This window comes from Lissotriton vulgaris, chromosome 4_1 (genome assembly GCF_964263255.1).
Source record: "Lissotriton vulgaris chromosome 4_1, aLisVul1.2, whole genome shotgun sequence".
NCBI classification, from domain to species: domain Eukaryota; kingdom Metazoa; phylum Chordata; class Amphibia; order Caudata; family Salamandridae; genus Lissotriton; species Lissotriton vulgaris.
The window spans coordinates 1,353,401,365-1,353,416,538 of NC_141691.1; the positions used below are offsets into that span (position 1 = coordinate 1,353,401,365).

Genomic DNA, 15,174 nt, shown 5'->3' on the forward strand with positions numbered 1-15,174 from the left:
GTCGGTATTGAATTCATTCGGTGTGATGAATTTTCTAAAATGGCTTCCACCTGTTTCCGCCTAGCCCCTTCATTATGCCACACTGGGACCTCAATTTCTTTGTAACGTCTTGATGTGTGCTCCTTCCGAGACTCTTCACAGTTGTACTGTGAGGTTCATAACTCTAAAGACCAAGTTTCTCTTTGCCATCACTTCTGCTACTTGCGTGAGCAAGCTGCCGGCCTTGTCATTTCAGCCATCTGTCAGCCTGACAATGATGCTTAGGACTCATGCATCCTTTCTTCTGAAAGGGGTGTCATCTTACCACATGTGCAGACACTTCCAATCAGCCGCGGCTCCTCCATTAAGGCAGAGGAGCGTCACCCCCCTAATTAAAATGCTGCAAAGTAAAAAAAAAAAATGGTAATAAAGTTGATGTATTACCATTATATCTTTCACTGCTCCCGTGAGTTAGGGCAGGGTGGGGCCGTTGCTGCGGATTGGCAGCAGCAGGGAGGACTTATAGGAACTTCAGTTAAAAGTGCACATGTCACTTTGATGGCTAACTGCGACGGCCAATCTGACATGCACACTTTAAACCTCTCGAACCCAACCTGTTATAGACAACTGGGTGGAGCAGACACAGGCTCCCAGTGCCTGAGAGACGGTTGAGCCAGCCCTCTCCAACCAATCCTGTCCCTTCTCTCATGCTGCTTAATATCAGCAGCATGAGAACAGCGTCTGGAGTGGTTAAGGGTGTTGTCTCTGAAACCATGTGCTCCTCGACAGACTGAAGAAGACCGAGGAGAGGAGGACCAGAGGAGGCGAATGAAGTATACATTTTATTTTTAATGTTCTGACCCACTGAAGGGCACCGTGAGAAACTAGTACTGCCTTCAGCCTCAAGCCAGAGCTCTCATTTATGGCCCGTTATAAACACTGTTTATAAAGAGCTATGGTTGAGAGCTTTGGCTTTGGCCATAAAGGCACTCTCAATGTCTCAGTGCCTGTTAGTGGGTCAAAATGAATGGTTTGTTTGCCTCATTACTTATGCCTGCCACCAGTCGCCACTGCTTCCAACATGTTTTTTGCATCCATTGAAAGAGAAGGGGGGGCATCAGGGTTCGGATCCATGGAAGATTCTCTATCTCATTCAAAGGGCAGCTGTTTATTCGGTTTGCTGGTGCGAAGAAAGGAAGGGTGGTCCTGATATGGATCTTAGACCAATGGAGTATCCTCTTTTTCAAACTGTGTTATGCCCATCCCATGAAGGGTTCTCCAGACTGTCTTTTGACTCATTAAACCAGACCATAAGCCACAACTACTGCTTTAGCTCAGCGTTACGGTTATGAACATCTGCCAGGCAATCATGTGGACATCTGTCCAAACTTTTACCAACCCCTAATGCATCAATTCAAGGGACTGCATAGAGGGTCATTTTGCCTGCTATGTCCTGGAGGACTTCCCAGTGTAAAGTCTCCTCCCCATTCCAGGACCAAGAGGCATGCTTTAGTATCGATTCTCATGGTGAGGAATCCATCAGAAGAATAGGTTACTTACCTTTAGTAGCTCATTCTGTCGGGTGAACTTTCTAGTACTAATAACGGCCCAAGTAAGCTGTCGTACAGCATCAGTGAAAGACCAATTCTGTTGGCTATGCTCTTCATTCTTTGGCCGGAATTTCTAAAAACGAAAGTAACATCAGCACATAATGATGGCAACCATGTGCAGCTCCATGTCGTCATGTCCCAAGTTGGGACCGTGTCATAATAGTACCACCGGTTGGCAGGCAGGAGCCACTGAAAGAGTTTCTTTTTTTTTTTTTTTTAAACCTTTATTCAAAAAAGGAGATACATGCGCAGGCCTACAACCATCATGGCCGGCCACAAAGACAATCAATGAAAACAGGAGAAACTGGAGCCAATCAGTAAACAGTATATATAAAAGTATACCAGACGTGGTTGTGGTGCTCGCAAACAGGATATGAGGTTTTCATTTTTAAATTTTAGAAAAAGAGTAGGGGCTGCAACAACAAGGACATCACACCTTACAGGATAGGAGCACAAAGGAGACGATTGGGTCTTACCCCAATTACAGTCGGAGATAGGCTATGACTAAAGCAACTATGCAATCTGGGCAGCCACGGCGATAATACTGGACAATAAACCACATTACAATAATCCACATTGCTAAAAATCACCCCAGAGAGTCTACCCCCCCAAGAACAGAAAAACAGAGGCTTGTTGAGAAGCCGAAAAAAGAAAAAAAGGCGCAAGACCAAGAGACAGCCAACCCTACTAAAAGAGGAAAGAACCCTCCCAAAGCCGGAAAAGAGCGATAGGGACCATAGAACAAAACAAACTAAAATAACAAACCCCCCCGCACCCGCCACCCTGCACCCCTGTAATGGCTACGGCCTAACCCACTAACAGCGTGCCTGTCGCCCCGAAACTGCCCCACAGAAGGGAAAATATAAGAAGAAGTGGAGGAGGAGAAAAACAAACAAGCCCCCGGACACCTGGTACCCCCCGCCGGCGGTGACCCCCCCATAGCACAATCATCATAAACAAAGCAAAACGGTCAGCATTATCACGGGGAGGACAGTCACCAGGAAAAAACCCTCCCCCATCCTACCCCCCGCCCGGTGAGGTATTCGGTGCAGTCCCAGCAAAAGTAAACGGAGCAACCCCAGGGAAATAGAAGTCAACCCAGCAAGCCTCACGAGGAGATCTATCGCCAAAGTCATAACAGTTGCAAACAAAGGGAGCGTCTCAGATGGTCCAAAGCAGTGGCGAGGAGCAAGAAAACCTCAAAGTCAAAGTCAGCCCTGACCAGTGCGAATCCGTTCCGGAGCACATCCCAACCAAGCCACATCCGACCAGAGGCAGTCAAAGCGTCCATGGCGGACCAAGGCAGTGAAGGTGGAGCAAAGTCCGGACACAAAATGGCGGCATCCGTTATGCAGACGGGCCGGAACAAAGGAAAATGGCGATCCCCTTCGACGGGACCCTGAGACTCGGCAATGAAGAACAGGACATCCAGCGACGACACACCATCGGATAGGAGACGTAGAGGGAAGACCATGTACTGTAGCAGATGAAGGAAAAGTGAGGCCGACTCTCAAAGGAGCAAAGTCGGGCTGCCGCTCGGGCCCCTGCAGATGGCGGGTCAAATCGCTCGTCTGGACCGCAGACTTCTGTGCAGGCGCTGCAGCGTCCGTGGCCGGTCGCGAGCAGACATCATCCAGTTTCGCCGCCAGGGAGACACATGCGCCGGTGAATTGCGAGCGGAGCGCCCCAATCGCCGCCATTACGGATCTCAATGAATGTGCGCCATCCATCCCCTCCATCCCGGGGTCCAGAGGACGGAGGGGGACACAATCTCCAGCCCACATCGCCGGGCTCCAGGCACACATTTGGCGATCGCAACAAGGGCGCCCCGAACTGGCACACTCAGCACAGACACCGGCCGTGGGTGCAGCCCGTCAACCCCCGGACCGGGAAACGAGGGTCAGGCACACAACCCACAGCCACGGTGCAGGAGGATCGCAGCACGTCACAGTGTCTCGTCTCCGGCACCATCCATCAACGAGGACAAGAGTCAAGAGCGGAAAGAATTATTCAAACCTGGAAGACCGGCCACAATCGCGGTCCCACAGCCGATGTTGATCAGGTCCCTCTCGGGTGTTTCAAAAACCGAGGTCCCGGCGGCAGCCCGGGAGTAGGCAATGGGACACGACATAACTTCGTCGCTGAATAAGGTAGGAAATCCGGGAAAGCACCGTTGGCATCAGGCAACCTTCATACATCCAGGCACAGGGCGTGGGTAGAGGATAAACGACAGGATTGACGGGCCGCCGGCGGAGGTCGGCGGAGCCGGGAGCTTATGCGGCCATCTTGGTTCGCGGCGTAGCTCCTCCTCCTGAAAGAGTTTCTTGATCCAATTTGACACCTGATTCACAAGTTGAGGAATCTGCGACTTAGATAGAGTATCCACTAGAATGCACGTTACCGAAGGTAAGTAACTTATTTTCCTGAGTCATTCATTAATAATGTTGCTTGTTCTGGACCCACCTAGTCTCTGGCATACTACTTTAGCAGGCCTATTCGGATTCCCATAGCCTGCCCTGCAACCTGTGCAGAGCAGCACAGCATGTAACACATGGGGCAAACTGCGCTGAATGCTAATTCCTTAAACCCCCATTATTGACCACCCTTCATTAACACCCAATTAACTCCTGTGAAAGCCATATCCCTGTCCTGGCTAATTGGCATCACCCAAAGAGGGATGTATGTGATGGAGGCAAAAAAACATCAAAAACAAACTTTGGGAATCCTGTTACGGAGAATCATAACACAGCCTCCCCTTTGTCTCTACTTTATTCTCTTCCTCACTCCTTTTCTCCATCCCAGTGCCCTTTCTCCTTCTTACTTGTTTTGCTCTGCCTTCTTTCTTCCTGGTCTTAAACTGCATCCACATGCTTTGACTTCCTGCACTGGTCATGATAAGACTGATGGCTCAGTTTCCTGAAACCTTTAAATAGTCTTTTCAAAAACCTATTCACAGCTAACCGACCAAGCTGAATTATCCCTTTTCTCTAGGACTGCTCTCACCTCTTCCTAAATACTACACAGTATATTGTAGAAATGTGTTTTTAGATCACCATGTTTGAGCACTATAAACACCTAATTGGGTATAGTTATTTTCCTTGTGGAAGCATAAAAACTAAGCTGAATTTTGTTCTTCTTTTTTCCTGTCTTTTTTTTACATAACAGATGCGGCTACCCTCAAAGCCATATGCCACTCTACCCATCATCTCTCTGGGGCCATCAGCTTTACAAAGAGGGGATAGCTTTATGAGGCCAGAAAAGGCCTCCACAAGTCATCATCGGCCACACAAAAGCTTAGCTAGGTGAGACATCTTGTCTACCGTATGATTTTATAATACCTCATTGAAATACATTGTTTGCTCCTTTGACTATGCCCGCAACTTACCTCTGCTCTGGGCCACTCAGTTGTATGGTCTGTGCTTATTCCTATGGCTGAACTTGCCAGTCATCAGCTTATTCTGTTTGTTCAAAAGGAGGGTTGGGTGCACGCTGCCTCACATCCCAGCAGGCAGTTTGCCCCAATGCATTATGGTAAATGCAGTGCATGACAAAGCTCACTCGAGTGGTAGTCTTTTATTTTTTCGTCCTTGTTGGTGCAGCCAGTGCTGTCTAGCTCTAGACATGTGTTCCTGGGTTTAGTCCTTTGTCAGTTCAGAGCAGCAAGTCTTTTGGGGGTGCCTGAAATGCTGCCCAAAGTCTTCTCAGGTCTGTGTGCCACTCACTGGGTGCAAGTGCATCAACCAGAGTTCATCAACTCATTAGTTCAAGGGAGTTATTTTTATTTATTTGTATTGAGGATTATTTCTTAAGTGGTATTAACCGGCTTACTTTGTTCCAGATTCCTCCACCTGTGGAATGTTTAAGTTCTGTTGAACCTATACATCTCAATGCGTGCCCTTTTAGGGGCCTCTGGGCACTACAGTAGATCAGCTCTCCTGAGAGACTGCAAGCACCAATTAGGAGAGCAAGAGGTAAATGTATTCAACTTTTCTGAGGACTAGTTGATTCTCGAGTCACCTATGACACCTACGGTTCCTGGAGCTCCGTAGGGTAGGTGCTACAAAAAAATATCCTGACCTTTTCCCTGATTAGAGAAATAAAGAGAACATGATGACACTTTACTGAATCTTCAAGCCCAAGCAGGAGAATAAAACCTAGAAAGACTGATACGCAGCTCACCGGGTCTTCAATTTGCTGTACTGCTGAAGCTGGTTCAAAGCTGTCAGACTTGGGGTGAAAGAAAATTGATGCCTGAATAAATTGCAATAAGAATCTAGCAGCATCTTTCTGCGTTAATTCGATTCTGTGAATGAGGTATTGTGGCATGGCGCATATCAAGAGCTTTCCATAATCAAAGTGTATTGGTGAAGTGGCAATGAATGATGAGATGTGATCATCTTGAGGAAGGAAGCAGATTTGTTTGTTGAATGTGTGACTGTAGATAAAAATGCTCTGAATACTCCTGCCATAGTGTTGGGTATGGATGTTTGCAAGTTGTTCATCTTTGAAGAAATCTTTCAAATTATGGGATGCACTGTGACTCCTCCCTTGGTGGAGAATGTGCGTGGGCACCAACTCCAAGTTAGATTGTTTTTTTCTTCCATCGAGTTCAGGTATGTATCGACAAGATGTTGAAACAACCATTTGTCCACTTTGATTCCTTTGCGCTGACACCCTCTGGAGACAGCAGTCCAGCGCCCGAGTCCCTGAACACCGGGGCCCCCTGCCCTCTCTACTGACCTGTGACATCCAAGCGTGATGGAATTGGATGCCCCCTTCCAGAGCAGCCGCAGGTGCCAACTGAAGTATCATTGGTCAGGCTATCACAAGGTTTGTAACTTCTGTCTCTCCCCGGAGCACGACAACATCGAATGTGAATTTTGCTTCGCTTCTGATTGAAGAAAACCTTATGGTACAGAAGAGGGAGGCATTGATGCACCGCAAGACGCAGCATAAGTCTGCTGCTGATACCCTAACATATTCAACATTCAAGACTCTTCGACACTGAGAAAGATGAGCATGCCGTCCCTACCGGCATTCTGCTGCACTAAGCCACAACCTGCTCAGAGGCCTCTGATACAGAAGCAGAAGAGGTGGTCTGCAGACTCACACAAACAACAGCCCTTACCGAAGACTATGCCAAGGGTCTTAAGAATGGTCGGTTGTGATTCCTAGCCTCAGAAGAGGCCTCATGCTGCATAGCACTAATCCCAATGGAGTCAGACATCAAGCTCTGTATACAAGACATTACCACGTCCAGGGCCTCTGCTGCCTTGGGGCTCTAATTAGCACTGGTTGAAGGACTCTAATTTGAGAAAGGACTAGTCCGGAGGTTATTACCCCTCTCACACATTAAACCCCATTTGGTTCAAAAGCTCCAATAAATCTCAACGCTACTGAAAGCCGAAGGCATCATCCACACCAGTGCCCAGACCTCTGTTAACTCTGAAGCCAGCAGTGATACAGAGAGTACCATCGATGACCTGCTTAGAGGATTCGGAGCAGCCGATTCTAGAAAGACTCCAAAAAGAGCTAGATGCGAGGCAGAACTCCCTGTTTATTCATCCTGTCACAGGGTAGAATCTCAGCGAAACCACCCCTACCAACACCAGTAAAGACTGTCTCGAAAGAGGAGCCTTGCCTTCGAGGAGGAACCTGCTTCAGAGGCTCCCCAGATTCCATACCAAAAAGACGCAGAGATAAGGGCATTAGCCTTCACACTCCTGTTCTACCTCCTACTCCACCACAGACTCCACTAACATTGTTGCACTCTTTACCCCCACTGCCTCAAGCAGAGCCACCTGAGGGAACCCTGAGGGAACCCCATGCTCCTTTTCTGACGCATGCATCCTTTTTGTCCCTGCAGATCCTTATGCTACACCGTTGAAGCCAGGGCCTACTTTGGTATGATTATAATGTTGGTCCCTCTGGGAGATCTAGACCTCAATCACTAATACGTTTCGGCATCTCCCCCAGATTATACCGCTGTATATCACAAGGTCATCTAACATGCAGTCGCCTTCCAAAAGGTCCTTCATGAGGAAAAGGATTTCTTTGTTGAGACCATATCTAAATCAGAGAGGGTGGTGCAATTCTTGGCCATGCTGAAGGACATGCTTAAGCCCACCGATGGCACAGTCATGGAACTCTTCATGGCAAGGCTAGTAAGGTCCAAGGGGGAGAAAAAGTTTAATCCCTCCTTCAGTGTCCCGGTCTAATTTTGAGGTCATGTCCACCCAACTCTAGAGTCATCTATACCATCCGCAAACGGGCTTCTGCTCAAGCCATACATAGCCCCACCACCTGACAAAGAGGCTCAACGCAGCAGGCAAAAGGGTGGCCAGAGTTACCCACTAGTGCAAGGCCAATTCCGTTAGGCATCTCTCCTAATATGCCAGATCTCAAAGGGTGAAGAGGCAGAAGCTGGTTAAATATCTCTCTAAAGGAGTTCAGGAAGGGCAAGACTATCTCCAACACTAACATCCGTTGCATCTTTGATGCCATGGACACAGCCTCCCAGGGGCTTAGCCCCAGCATCCTCCTCAGACACCATGCCTGGATCCACATCTCAGGGTATTAATCCAGAGGTCCAACAGCATCTCCTGAACCTCTCCTTCGATGGGGAACACCAATTTGGGACATAGGTTGATGAATTGCTGGAGAAGATCAAGGACACAGACAGCACAAAACCAATGGGTGCCCTTCAAACTCCAATTTCTAGGCATTCCTTTCTCAGACAGCAGCCCAAAGAAGGGGCCAAAGGCATTTTTTCCTGACCAGCCACACTCTTGTCGGAGGCAACAACAGTCCTCCCCCAGCAGGTGGGCATGGGTTATACTAAATGTGCCTACAAGGGCAATAGCAACAAGGGTAGGGGTAGAGGAGGTTCGGTAAAAGCCTCCATCTCTAAGCACTTACTTTTCCCGCATCCCCTGCCGCCAATCACATGCTACCTGTCAAGGGGAGACTGCCAGGTGTCCTCCCTTCCTGGCAGGAAATCACCTCAGATCAGTGGGTTCTTGGTTGGTTTTTCACAGTTTTTGCAAAAAGGCTCACAAGCCCACCTTGCACACATAGCCTCAGCAAAGAAAACCTTTGCCTTCTTCAGGAAGAGGTGTGGGCCTCACCAGTGGGGCAAGGGTGTTTACTCTTTACTTTCTCATTGCCAAGAAGGATGGATTGCTCAGGCCAGCAGTGGACCTCAGTCACCTCAACAAATACATCCTGGCAGAACATTTCGACATGACAACCCTTCAGGACGTCATTCCTCTCCTCCAGCAAGGTGACATTACACTTAAAGGATGCCTCCTTTCACATACCAATCAAACCCGCCCACCAGTGTTACTTCTGCTTTGTGGCAATTGTACACTACTACCAATTCAAAGTACTCTGCTTTGGTGTCCCCACTGCCCCAAGGGTGTTTGCAAAGTGCTTGCTATTGGTACCGCTCATCTAAAATTCATGTTTCCTTATCCCATCAATTGGCTGATCAAGAGCATTGGCAGGTAGCAATGCCTAGACCACACTTGAGCTCCAATCACCCTCTACCACAAACTGGGATTCACCATAAATGCCACCAAGTCCTACCTTCAACCCTTGCAGGTCCAGACCTTCCTGGCATCCAGCCCAAACACCATTACAAGCAAAGCCTAGGCCAACCAAGAGAAGGTGTTGGCATTTCAGTGGCAGCTGCCTCTTTTTCAGTCCAATCATCACCTCATAGTCAAATATTTGATGCTCCTATGGATGATGGAATCATGCATCGCCACAGTACCCCATGCCAGGCTTCACATGGGCCGGTTGCAGGAGTGCCCCTAAGCGCAATGGTCACATGCAGGGGGTAGTTGGAAGGAACTAGTGTTGTTAAAGACCAGCACCCATCGCTCTCTACTGTGGTGGAACAGCAGCAACCTGTTGTAAGTCAGGCCCTTTGCAGACCCCGCCCTTTAGGTCACCATTACCTCGAGCTCCTAGCTATGCACCTAACTTTCAAAGCCTTCTTTCAGATTATTCAGGGAAAAGTCGTCCTCATCAAGACAGACAACATGACCGCCATCTATCACCTCCAGAATCAAGGCGGTATGCATTCTTCCCAGCTGTCAGCACAATTGCCACCCATCTGGCAGTGGGCTATCTGCCACCGCATACAAATCCTGGCAGAGTACCTTCTCTGGGTAGACAACAAATTTACTGATTTGCTCAGCAGGGCACATCAACATGAGTGGGACCTCCATTCACAATTTCTACTCCCCCCCCCCCCCATTCCCCCCCTCCCTATTGCCACCATTTGGGAACCCTTCGGAAAGACCTGTTGGCCATCCATGACAAGGCAAAATTCGAAAACTTTGCCTCCAAGTTCCCACACCCACCGTTCATGGGCAATGATCTATGCCTAAACTGATCAGGGATAATTGCCTACATTTTTTCCCCGCTCCCACTTCTTCCACACATGGTAAGGAAGATGTAGTAAACATCTCTCACACTGATCCACGTGGCTCCCACTTAGACCAGGCAACCTTAGTTATCAACGCTCCTCGAGATGTTCATCAGCCCCCACAAGACGTTGAGCCTAGGTTGAATCAGGCACCTGGATGCCAGACAGCTCAGCCTAGCAAACTGAGGTCTTAGAGTTTGGTTTTCTCAGTCTTCCCCAGGACTGCATGACCATCTTTTGTGAAGCTTCCAGACCTACTTCCCGCACATGTTATGCTGTAAATTAGAAATGTTTTGTCCACTATTGCATCCCCAAAAATTTGGCCCCTTTAAATCATGCTGTTGAGGAGGTCATTTATTACCTCTTGCACCTACAATATTCAAGACTGGCCTACACCTCTATAGCTACACCTTGCCAATATTTCCTACATGCCAAACAGGGGACATTCTTCCTTATTTAGAGTCCCTGTCATCAAGTTACTCATTCTGGTGCCTCAAGAGGATCATACCTGCCAGGGAGACCCCACCTCTGCATTGAATCCTAATGTTCTGCTTATCTTGCTCACGGGTCCCCCTTCAAACCCCTCCACTCTTGTCATTTGCAATTCCTGTTGTGGAAGATGGACTTCCTTGCTGCCATATCTTCCCACATCAGTGGGCTGCAGGTACTTACTCTTTCATTCAGGTTCACAGGTACAGCGTTGTTCTAAGAACTAATCCTATGTTCCTCCTGAAAGTGGTCTCCTCTTTCGACTTCAATCAGACTGTAGAGCTCCCAGTCTTCTTTCCACATCTATACTCTGTGGTGCAAAGAGCCTATCATACTCTAGATGTTAAATGCACTCTCTTGTACTATAATCTAACATGGAGTTGGTGCCAATGCGCATTGCCAATTAAAGAAGGAGTTCCAGTGCATTCTGTGACTCAAAAGACTTCTTCAAAGACTAAGCACTGCCATATGTCGGGCCCAAAACTAGATGTCAGGAACATGCAGAGCCTGTGAAATCTAAAACAATATATACGCTACGAACAAGTGCTTGCATGTTAATACGTAGCATTTTCCTTTCTAATAGTATGGTAGCTAAAAGCAAACACTTTGCACTTACTTTTCTTGAAGCAGTAGTAGGTGATGGTCAGTGTACATTTTCTCCCCAAGATTTCTTAAATCTTATAGAGAAGTGATTTCCTTTCATGGATTCTGGTCATAAATCTAGATTACAGTTCAGCATCCATGCCACCTACAGCCACTACTTCAGTCATCTCCATAAAATAATTACCTGTCCAGTTACTGATAACCATCCTACCTCTCGTACATTTTGACTCCAAATTCCCACGGAAACTAAGCAAGACTGGCGTATCATCAGTATACACGCAGAACAGGGAGTTTAATGGTCTTTTTAACTGAGCGATTGGGCCACCACACAGTTTGCTTATAGTAGCGCTACGTCTTTGCTCTGGAACTTTGTGGGTTTCCCTGCTAACGTCTGGTTTGTGACTCACTTTTTCTACTGGGAAGGGTACAGGTGGGGTAGAGCAGGAAGTTAGGGCTGATAATCAGCAGCAATCCTCTCAGCACATAATTAGAACTGACTCCGTTACCCCGGTCCCTACTACAGTAGTGAGCATAGTTACACGACCGAATTTAGGGCCTGATGGTACATCTAGTAACAATCCCGTTAGGAGAAGTAAATTTATAAATCTTCCGCCGGATTGCACCCCCTACGTAGTTGTTTTAACCAATGTCCCACCCCCTGATTTGCACTCGGCCCAGTCACCTGAGGAATCGCATGATTCCCTCAAAAACAAAACTGTATCGTGGTTGAATATGAGGTGTGGTTTCCCCATAAAATTTGCTTCTGAAATTATATCAACTAGAAGGGCGAACTGGATTGGCCCCTCTAGAAAGACATGTAGCGGGGACTGCATAATCGTAAATTTTAGACACCCACAACATGTGGCTACAGTTTTGTTAAGGGCAGCCTCTATGACGTACGATGCCAATAGTATTTGCGTGCGCCCTCTTGGGTTCTTCTATAATCACCCAACTAGAGCCCCCCCACGTAGTGCGAGACTGAGACCATATACACCTGTCATGTCTCGGACGCCAGGCTCATTGCAGGGATCCAGTGGAGAGAATTATTTTAAATATGGGCCTAATATATTCACACACAACAGATTTGATGCACTCTCTGGCTTCGTGATGTGCGATTGACGGGAGGTTTGTGAGGGTCCGGGAGATGAGACCCCCCTAGATTTGGTTCCCTTGGTACCTGAACATACTACATTGATTTCTCACAATACATACTGTAATCCCGCAACTTTGTGCAACGCAGTGGGGGAAAAGGTTAAAATGTTAAGTTGGAACATTGCTGGGCTGCGTTCCAAGAGAGATGATAGCAACTGGTTAAACTTTGTTAAACAACATGATATTGTTGCTCTCCAAGAGACATGGGACAAGGACTGTGATTTTTGGATGGATGGCTTCACATCGCATTTTGTCCCAGCGTTGAGATCGTCAGCAGGGAGAGATAGAGGGGGCCTCGTGCTATTGGTCTCTGTGAATGTAAGGGGGAGAGTTAAAAGGGTAGATTGTGCCTCCCATAATTTTCTTATTCTGGAATTAAGCCTGGCTAATAATACCAAATTAATTCTAGTGAACTGCTATAATTCGCAGCAAGGGGATTTCCCAAATGAGCATTTAGTTTGGTTGACAGACTTTTTAAATACCTATAAGGTAAAGCAAACCCCTTTTTGCCAATATATCTTGTTGGGCGATTTTAATGTGCATTTATGTAGTCAGAACTGTCAATTAAATGATAAAGATGGACCAGATTTCACATCCCCGCAGCATTTCGAGCATAATCACAAGGGGGAAGCACTAGAGAAACTCTTGTCTAATAATGATTTGTTTGAAGCAGGGTTTTTTGATAAAAGTACCCGTGTTGCCACGTAGATAGGTAGTGATTGTGAAACAATACTTGACTACATATTTCTCTCGTCAGGACTTTTAAAATACGTAATTTCTTATAATGCTATACCTTCTTCTTTTAGTGACCACAATCCTGTGGTGATTGAGTTAGTAAATGGTTTTTTTCTATTAAATAAAACTGTTCCGCCACAGGCTATAGTTGAGGTTAAAGCCAAAGATCAGGGGAGGAGGGTAAACTGGAGTAAGGTTGTGCCAGAGGTTTTTTCCATACCATTACAGCTAAGGCTGCCCAGGAACTAAACATCTGTGGAGATCCTCTCTCTAAAGGGGAGGATGTAATAACCTCATATGATGTTATTTGCTCCCAAGTGGCAAAAGAACTTGCGTCCAATTGTCGAGCAGCTAAAAATAAACCGGTAATGGGCTGGTTTGACTATAAATGTACTAAAGCCCATAACCTTCTTAAAAAGGCTCTTCACGATCAACATAAGAATAAAGTTCTGGTTGCCCAGCTTAGGAAAGTGTACTCAAGAGTAGTTCAGGCACGGAAAAACGAAATTAAACACGATGCATGGGCTGATCTTATGGATAAAGCAACCCTAAAAGATAGTGCCAAGTTTTGGTCTATTATTAATACCCCCTTGTTTTCCTGTAATCAAAATATTGTCTTAGAACTAAATATTGCAGAGGAGGACTGGTAGAGCCACTTTGAAAAAATCTATGGAAGTCATCTAGAGCTGGAAACGTTTGTGGCCCCAGCCTCTGAACCTCCTGTTATACCAGTAAGGTTTAACATAGCTAAAGTTGTCAAAGCAATTGAGGGCACAGCAGGGCGAAAGGCACCAGGCCCGGATGGGATACCCTCAGATATGTACAAGGCAAACCCTACGTACTGGGCAAATATTTTGACCAATGTCTTCAATACCTCAGCCAGTGTAGGATTCCCTAAGCCATGGTCTCGTTCGATAATAATTCCTGTGTTTAAGAAGGGTCAAAGGGGAGACCCCAGATGCTATAGGCCTATATCTTTGCTAGACTCCTCCATTAAAATCTTAGGGAAGGTCATTCTAGCAAAGATAACAGGTTGGGCTTTGGAGAACAACATACTGTCCGACGCCCAGTATGGCTTTAGAGCTGGGAGGAGCACGGAGGACCAATGTCTGAACTTACACCTAATTATAGCTAAATACACGAAGGCGGCAAGGGGCTCTATTTTCCTGGGCTTTATGGACCTGTCCACGGCCTTTGATCTAGTTAATAGATCAAGGCTGTGGACAATGCTCATGGAGATGGGCCTTGATCGGTCCCTTGTGTATTTTTTGGCTGAGTTGCATAAAGACTTAAATGCCTCAATTAGGATGATGAATGAGGGGAAATGCACGTCAAGTTTTAAGTCTGGTAGAGAGGTGCTTCAGGGATGTATCCTGGCCCCCATGTTGTTTACGCTGTATGTGAACTCGTTGGAGGCAAATTTGTTAACAGCCACCCTTGACATCCCCCGCATGGGAGGAACACCGATCCCTGTGCTCCTCTATGCCGACGATGCTGTCTTATTAGCAAGGACCCCACTGGGCCTACAAAGATTGTTGGACTCTTTTGGGGATTTTATGAAAAGCCTGGATCTGGTGGTAAATAATGGCAAATCGCATGTCATGTCGTTAGGTGCCTCAAAAAACAAAGTTAAGACCTTTTACTGTGGCAGTGAAGAAATCACCAGAGTGAAAGTATTTACCTATTTGGGAGTAGTTTTTGATGATAGGGGAACATGGTCCCCGCAGCTTTCAATAAAGGTAAACGCAGTGAGAAGTTCTTCTGCTGCAGTGTTAGGATTCGCTAAAAGATTGGGGGGGAACCCTATAAGGCGATCCTGGCAATTTATAAAGCCAAGACCATATCAATCGCAAGGTATGGGGCAGCAATATGGGGGTTTACCAAACCCGACCCCATTCAAACAGAAGAAAACACATTTTTACGGTCCCTTCTAGGCCTTCCACAATCCACAGCTACCCACTCTGTCCATCTTGAGTTGGGTATATGATATATATCAGATATCATTAAAATAGCCCCTATCCTGTTATGGATCAAAATTTGGTTGAATTCGAACCTTTCCCTAAACCACAAGATTCTAAAGGACTGTATTAATTTAGATAACATGAAGGAAATCCAGTGGTTGTCCTATATAAAAACGTCAGCTGTGAATATGGGGCGCCCTGAGATTTTTTC

General features: G+C 46.8%; 1 protein-coding gene across 5 annotated transcripts in view; it reads left to right on the forward strand.

The window, feature by feature from the left end:
- SPIRE1 (spire type actin nucleation factor 1) overlaps positions 1–15,174 on the forward strand; it is a 543,573-nt gene that overhangs the window by 523,515 nt on the left and 4,884 nt on the right. For all 5 annotated transcript variants that reach the window (XM_086965582.1, XM_086965585.1, XM_086965586.1 and 2 more), the window contains one exon: positions 4,755–4,891. In XM_086965582.1, the coding sequence (XP_086821708.1) occupies positions 4,755–4,891 (137 nt within the window). The remainder of the gene's footprint in view (positions 1–4,754; positions 4,892–15,174) is intronic.